This window comes from Chironomus tepperi, unplaced genomic scaffold (genome assembly GCF_022539635.2).
Source record: "Chironomus tepperi strain 1889 unplaced genomic scaffold, CSIRO-AGI_Ctep_v1 contig_7, whole genome shotgun sequence".
NCBI classification, from domain to species: Eukaryota; Metazoa; Arthropoda; class Insecta; order Diptera; family Chironomidae; genus Chironomus; species Chironomus tepperi.
The window spans coordinates 325,440-332,748 of record NW_027226129.1 but is presented as its reverse complement, the minus strand read 5'-3'; the positions used below and the strand labels follow the sequence as shown (position 1 = coordinate 332,748).

At 39.3% G+C, this 7,309-nt stretch overlaps 2 protein-coding genes across 2 annotated transcripts; both read right to left on the bottom strand.

The window, feature by feature from the left end:
- Nucleotides 1-2,377: 2,377 nt before the first annotated feature.
- LOC139100314 (uncharacterized) lies at nucleotides 2,378-4,528 on the bottom strand. Its single transcript, XM_070652968.1, has 2 exons — nucleotides 4,443-4,528; nucleotides 2,378-3,839 (listed from the first exon to the last, which is right to left on the bottom strand). Exons 1-2 carry the CDS (start codon nucleotides 4,457-4,459, stop codon nucleotides 2,378-2,380), a joined length of 1,479 nt encoding a protein of 492 aa, XP_070509069.1. The 5' UTR covers nucleotides 4,460-4,528.
- A 370-nt stretch (nucleotides 4,529-4,898) lies between these two features.
- LOC139100219 (putative leucine-rich repeat-containing protein DDB_G0290503) lies at nucleotides 4,899-6,633 on the bottom strand. Its single transcript, XM_070652867.1, has 2 exons — nucleotides 6,496-6,633; nucleotides 4,899-6,243 (listed from the first exon to the last, which is right to left on the bottom strand). Exons 1-2 carry the CDS (start codon nucleotides 6,507-6,509, stop codon nucleotides 4,899-4,901), a joined length of 1,359 nt encoding a protein of 452 aa, XP_070508968.1. The 5' UTR covers nucleotides 6,510-6,633.
- Between the last annotated feature and the right edge of the window lie 676 nt (nucleotides 6,634-7,309).

The window sequence follows — 7,309 nt, the reverse complement described above, 5'->3', positions numbered from 1 at the left end:
AAATAAATGTTGACACAGCACGAGAGGAACATAATCAATGACCGAAAGAAGTAAGAACAATTTTTCTGTTGACATTGAAGATTTTTTTTAGAGTCGATTGAGTCTTGATGTGCTCTTAATCTGGTCATTTGGATTTTGTGGATAAATGATGATGATTGGGGAGTTGATGAGGAGGAGTTGAGGATGGGATTGATGAAGGGGTGTCCAAATGGGAATCAAAAGGGGCGTTCAATAGAGCATCCAAAGGGGCGTCCAATAGAGCATCCAAAGGGGCGTCCAATAGAGCATCTAAAGGGGCGTCCAATAGAGCATCTAAAGGGGCGTCCAATAGAGCATCCAAAGGGGCGTCCAATAGATTTCCCAAGGGGGTCGGATGTAGGATTGAAGGATTTTTTTGGGAATTTTGGACAAAATTCTTCAATTCATTAGGATTCTTGTGACCAATTGGATTCATTGATCCTGACTCTGACTTCAATATTGGTTCGAAAACAATCCAATCCCATGCTAGTGTAACACTGACCATTGTGGATGCTGTGTCAATCCCTCCCTACTCCCCTCCTACAATTCCAAATAAATTCAATCAAATTTTCATTAAATTTCCACCCATGTCCCTCATTTAAACTCAATAAAATAAGAAATAATGTCTAAATAATTCTCAAATACTCAAAAAAATCCATAAACACCCACAAGAAAAATTTTCATCAAATGATGAGCTTAAAAGCTTCCGCTTGTGTTGCTGCCTTCGGTGAAATTAATTATTTTAAATGCTAAAATGGCAAAAAGTCTAAAAATAAAAAAAAAATTGCGAAAATATCCTCGAGATTCTAAATCAAATGAAAAAATTGGATTCGATTCTGAGAATTCTTCAGGGGTTCTTAACTTATGTTGTGTTTTACGTGATTTTGGGAATTTTTTGGTAAAAAGCGGAGCTTTAGGTCGACATCCTCATCTACCTACCCCCAAACCTCCCAAATAGGTAGGTGCCTACCTTCATTCCCTATAACAACTCGCAACCCTCTACTCTCAATCCTACCCCTCTTACCATCTAAACCCACTAGCCCTACCAACTACACCTTACCCTTATCACCTACTAACTACTCACTACCCTCTTATCCCTTTTATGCCAAGGCACATCTTTGGTGATAAACCACGACTTAATCTCCAAACGACATGCGGTTCATTGGTATTCAAAAATGTATCAGCAACACATTAATCACTAGCCGCTGCACACAATTTAGACTAAACTGGTCATATCCTTCACCTTACTAAAATATCTTGAGACAGAGCTGCCAGGATTCCAGTATCCTGACTCCACTGGACTATAATTAGACTCTAAAGTATGCTTTCTCGAAATCCTGGTCTAAGAAGATTATCAGAACACGGAACTGAACTTTCCTGAGATTTCCAGGTCCCTGTCCCAACACTGAGAATTCATAGTCAAAATCAAAGATCCCAAAGAACTCCAAAATCGAGTCAATCCCAATTCTAATTCAAGAACCTCTGCACTAGACTAAATCGGATGTTAAAAAGAAAAGTTGATCGAAAATGTCGAGTTTGTTTACTTTTTAAACATTATTTATCTTTATTTGCTTTATTTGTGATGCTTAAATTAAATTAAAATGTATACAGCATGATTATATTGAGATTTGATCCCGAAGGGCAGGAAATAAGCAAGTTGAGGGAAGCTGTCATGGAAGTCTATATAGAAACTTCATGAACTCTAAACCAGAGTTGGCAGGACTCCAATGTGGAGTCCGGACTCCACGGACTTTCGGAGTCCGGACTCCAAAGTCCTGCCAACTCTGGTCTAAATTTTAAGAATTGGAGGCTTGTGGACTTGGAGGGTAGGATGAGGTTGTGGGGAAGTTGGCTGTAGGAATTTGGATGAATGTTAAGAGCCAGAGTTGGAAGGACTGTAATTTTGGGAGTCCGAATCCAATGGCATCCGGCAGCATGGTCTCCTCTGGTGTCCGAACTCCAATGTAGTCCTGACTCCAATGGTGTCTAGGGTTGGGCAAATTCGTATACGTATATATACGTATATTTGCCCAACCCTAATGGTGTCTAGATTTCAATTGAGTCCGGACTCCAGATGGACCCTGTCCTCTACCTCTGGACTCCTCTAGAGTCTAGTGGAGTCCGACTTCCGGTGTCCTGCAAACTCTGAATAGTGGGATGGGGTAGGTGTTAGGGTGTTCTAGTCGGAATTGGCAGAACTCTCCAGACGTCCGACTCCAATGGACTCCAAAGTCACCGGATTGGAGTCGGACTCCAAAATCGAGTCCTGTCAACTCTGGTTTTGACTACAATACTACCAACTCCCATGCAACCCTCTGCCTTTAAAATACCCCTACATCATCCCCTCCCTCCCAAAAATCTACACCTTCCCACCTTTACAATCCATAATTTTCCCCAACTTTTCATCCAAAATTTCCTCAATTTTCCTCAAAATTCTCTTCTCAATTCCTTTAATCTTCTCATCCAAGCTTAACTCCAACTTGTGCCTTGTATTGATGAACTCCTTCTCCATTTTCACAAATTTCTCAGCATTTTCAACCTCAAAATATGTAAAATTAGTCATAAATGTCTCAATCTGTTCCTTAATGTCCACCTCAAATAAATCCTCACTTTTGCTGCCTTTCAGCTCATTTATCGTCACTGCCATCTCATTTTGTGAATTTTTCAGCTTATTGATTGATGTTTTGAGGTCATTTTGTGATGCTTTAATGGAACTAAGTGCTGTGTCCATGTCACTTATGGCACTTTTGATATCATCGCTTGATAATTCTGTGTTGAGTTTGTGTTCGGTGAATTTTGTGGTGAGTTTGGTGAGTGACTGAATGACTGAGTCGTGGGATGACTTGAGGATGTCGGTGATGTTGCTGAGTCCAGTGGGAACTGATGAATTTGGTGTTTGTGGATTTTCTGGAGCTTTTGGGCAATTTTGGCCCACCATGGCGGAACTGGTTCCGACAGAATTGGTTCCGACAGCATTGGTTCCGACAGCATTGGTTCCGACAGAATTGGTTCCGACAGAATTGGTTCCGACACCACTGGTTCCGACAGCACTGGAACTACCCTTAAGCTTCTCAAACTTGTAATTTAATGGACGGAATTTTGAAAATTTTGAGGTTATGAAGCTTTTTTCAAAGCTTTCCAAGCTTGCCTTAAAGTCATCAGCATTTAAGCTTTTGGCATCACTTTCAAGCATGTCAAGCTTCATGTCCAGCGCTGTAAATTCATTATTAACACAATAAGCCTTAGCGATGTAAATTGCAGCCTCAACTTTCTCCCTGGAACCGTCAATTGTCTTTTTAATGCACGGCACATTCGTGAACCAAAAGCTCTTAAGTCCAGTCAAGTGATCAAAGACGTGTGCATCAATGTGGATCAGCTTAGCTTCATTGATCCCGACCCAAATTAAATTTGGATTATAGTCAAAAAGTCCTTCCTCAACGACCTCAATCAGGTTCTCGGTCAAGTAAAAATGCGTCAAATTTGGATGCGCTTTAAGGTCCGATTGATGGACTTCCTCTAACTTGCAGCCATTGATGTTAATCCTTTGTAGATTTTTAAAGACTTTTAATAAATTTTGTGGGAAAAATTTCATTGTTTTGCGTTTTGCATGAAAACCGATGACGTCATCGTTGGATCTTGTGCCTTTATGGATGCCTTTGGCTGATGTGATTTGTGCTGCATCTTGTAATTCTGGAATTGTCCATACATTACAATAGTATGTACTGCCATAGACAATATAGTCATTCAATACAAATTCACAGTCAATGTTTACTGATAATGATGAGTCACTGAGTGCGATGATGATAAGGCATGCTGTGAGGCTACAAAAGAAGAGGAATTTATAAGAAATTTGAAAGATTAATATTTAGAATTGTGAGAATGTGTGAATTGAGGAGTGAATTATTAAGGCTTGAGGAGGATAGGGAAGTCAATGGGAAACAGTGATGGGCAACCTGTGTGCCGCGGCTCACTAGAGTTCATCTAATAATTCATAGAAATGCTATGAATCGTATGCCGTGTGTGGTTTCGATTGAGACAAGCACTTTCGAGTGCCGCGGAAAATAAAAGGTTGAGCAGCACTGCATAAGGTTGTCGCTAAGTCACTGTTTGGAGTTTTCAACACCGGCATTGATTTATGAACTATTAATACGGCAATGAAACGGTGCCTTAGCAAATCCGTTGTGCTTTTTGAGTTAGAGACACTTGACAGTCAAAAGGCAGTCCATAAGGAACAATTTAGTAATTAATGGAAGCAATAGCTGCCGTGTAGACAGAAGTTGGTTGAAAATCTAGAGTTTTGTCTCAAAAAGGCGCCTCTTTTCGAGTTCAGACTCCCAAAAATATGGAGTCTCATCCACATTGGAGTCTAGCCAACTTTGGTATAGGCAACAGAAGGCAATGATCTGTTTAGATTCAATACTTACTAGATTAATTTCCCCATTTTGACTGATTTTACAGCAATAATCCAGCAGAATCCTCAATCTTCCAGTCCAACACCTTCAAAAGTTGGTCACAGAATGTTCTCAGTGAAGTCAGAAGAGAAGATCAAAGAGTCTCAAGATTGAGAGAATTTCATATTTATTGAGAATTATTAAATGAGAACCTGAATGAGAATGCTTAATGGAAGAAGAAAGTTGTTTTTAAATCTGGGTTTATTGTGTGACTTTTATTATCATTTTTAGCAGAGCTTGAAGTTGACTTTTCTAAGGAATTGGTATAGAGCATGATAATCATCTGGCGTGACTCTGGCGTATAGTCGGATTTGATGTGAATCTGGTTTGAATCCGGTACCAAGTCACAGTCACGGCATTACCTTTCCCTGACCTTCCCTGAGCCCAGTCTCTTCATGTCTTGCAAGCTCTACTTTGGCATATATTAAATTACTGCCCCAAAGAACCCAACACAGCCTTCAACTTTTCCTCAAGAATTTTCCCAAATTTTTCCTCAAAATCAGCAAATTTTCTTGTCAACTGCTTCTCAATTCCTTTGACTTTCTCATCAAATTTCACTTCCATTTTGTGTCGTGTATTGATGAACTGCTTCTCAAGTTTGTCAAGCTTGTCTGCCTGCTTAGTCTCAAAGTCAGTCCAGTGACCTTCAAAGTTGTCTAATTTTTCCGAGATTTTTCCAAATTCATCTCCAGAATTTTCACATTTGCAGCCATTCATCTCATCCAATGTAATAATTATGTCATTTTGGGATGTCCTTAACTTCGACAGTGTCGACTTGACGTCATTTTGGGATGTCTTGATGTTGCTGAGTGTCACTTTAATGTCACTGATGGACTCTAATGCATTGTCCTGGAATGATTCTAAGGAATTGAGCTTTTCGTTGATGGAACTGGCTGAATTAGCATGTGATGTTGTTAGCTCAGCCTGTGATGATGCAATGGAACTGATTTTTGAGGTTAGGGTTGCTATGGATGCTGTCAAGTCTGAAATTGGACTGTTTTGTGATGATTTTATGTCTAGCAGGACATTGCTGATGTTCTTTAAGTTACTAATTAGATCTGCTGGACATTGGTGACTTTCATGGTCAGTCAGATTGACATCTGAGCCTGCAGACACTAAAGTCTGCCCTAAATGTCCTGTTTTGACTTCCTCAAGCTTGTTCCTTGTTGAATTTTGAAATTTTGGACTTGTACATTGACTTTTTACCAACTTGATGACATCCTCGACATCCTGTCTGGAACTATGAGCTTCCTTCCTGACACATGGAACGTTCGACAGCCATAAAGTCGTTAATTTTGTCAAATGATCAAAGACTTTTGAGTCAATATGAATTATTTTCGATCCAGACAGTCCAATCCACTCTAAATTAGAATTGTAGTCAAAAAGTCCATCCTCGATGACTTTAATGGAATCGACAATATAAATGTGAGTCAATTTTGTGAATGGCTTAAGGTCCGATTGATGAATTACATCCATTTTACAGTTGTCGATGTAAATTTTTTGAAGATTTTTAAAATAAAAATTTAAACATTTTGGAAAATATTTCAATGTCTTCTGTCCAGCATAGAAGCCGAGGACTTGATCGTTTGTCTTTTGATTGACTCCGCTGACTGTGCAGCTTTCGGCTGATTCTGGTGTTAAAATGTTTGGATCGTTGTTGACTCTGCAGTAGAATATTGGAACTGATATGAGGAAGCCGCCTGTTATGTATGAACATTCGATGTTTGAGGAATAGGATGAGTCACAGCATGTGATGATAAGAAGCATAGAAATGCTGAAAATGGACATTTGAAGGTTAAAATTAGAGTTGCAAAACAGGTGCCTGTGAAAGGGGAAAACCGTACAAATCTTGTTAATTTGTATGGTTTTGTAGGAAAAAAACAGGCGAAAACCGTACAAATTATTGAGAATTTGTATGGTTTTGTGAGAAAACCCATATAAATTATCAAGAATTTGTACGGTTTTTGCCTGTCACAGGCACCTGTTTTGCAACTTTGGTGAATTATTGAGGAATTAATCGACTTACAGACTGATTTTCATGACTTTTTGAAGTTGAATAAATTTGAAAATTTTGATTAAAATTTTGAAGAATTTTTGAAATTCGCAAGCAATTAAGAGGCAAATACAGCACGACTTGATCGTTGTATGATCCTATGTGTACATAAAATAATCACAGAATGCTTTGAAAAATGAAATATTTTGAGAGAAAATTCTCAATTTTTTTTTGTTTAAATAATCTCTCGGTGATTTCCCATTCAAATGAGTCAGAAAGCTATGTAGGTAAGGATTAGGAGAAGCCGGGATGTATTTAGGGTAAGGGGAGGTCAACCACACCCTCTCTTAACACTTCTGGAAGCAAAATTTTTAATTTTGATGTCAAATTTCTCTTTAAATTTTGCGATTTATCCAAAAAGACTTCATTTTCTCACATTATCAGTTCCCCACCTTCTTCTACCTATCACTACCTATCCCTACTTAGCTCTACATATCCCTACCTGTCTCTACCAAAGCCTACCTATCACTCCCTGTCCCAAACTATCCTTATTTGTCCCTGATTGTCCCTATCAGTCCCTATCAGTCCCTATCTGTCCCTATTTGTCCCTATCTGTCCCTATCTGTCCCTATCTGTCCCTATCTGTCCCTATCTGTCCCTATCTGTCCCTATCTGTCCCTATCTGTCCCTACTTATCCCTACCTGTCTGACTAAGCCCCTGAAAAGCAGATTAAATACTGTTAATGATGTATTTGGCGAATTTGAGATGAGAATGGATGGCCAGGAGTGGTATGACATAGTGTGGCGTGGTGTGACGTAGTGTGGCGTTGTGTGGCGTGGTGTAGGA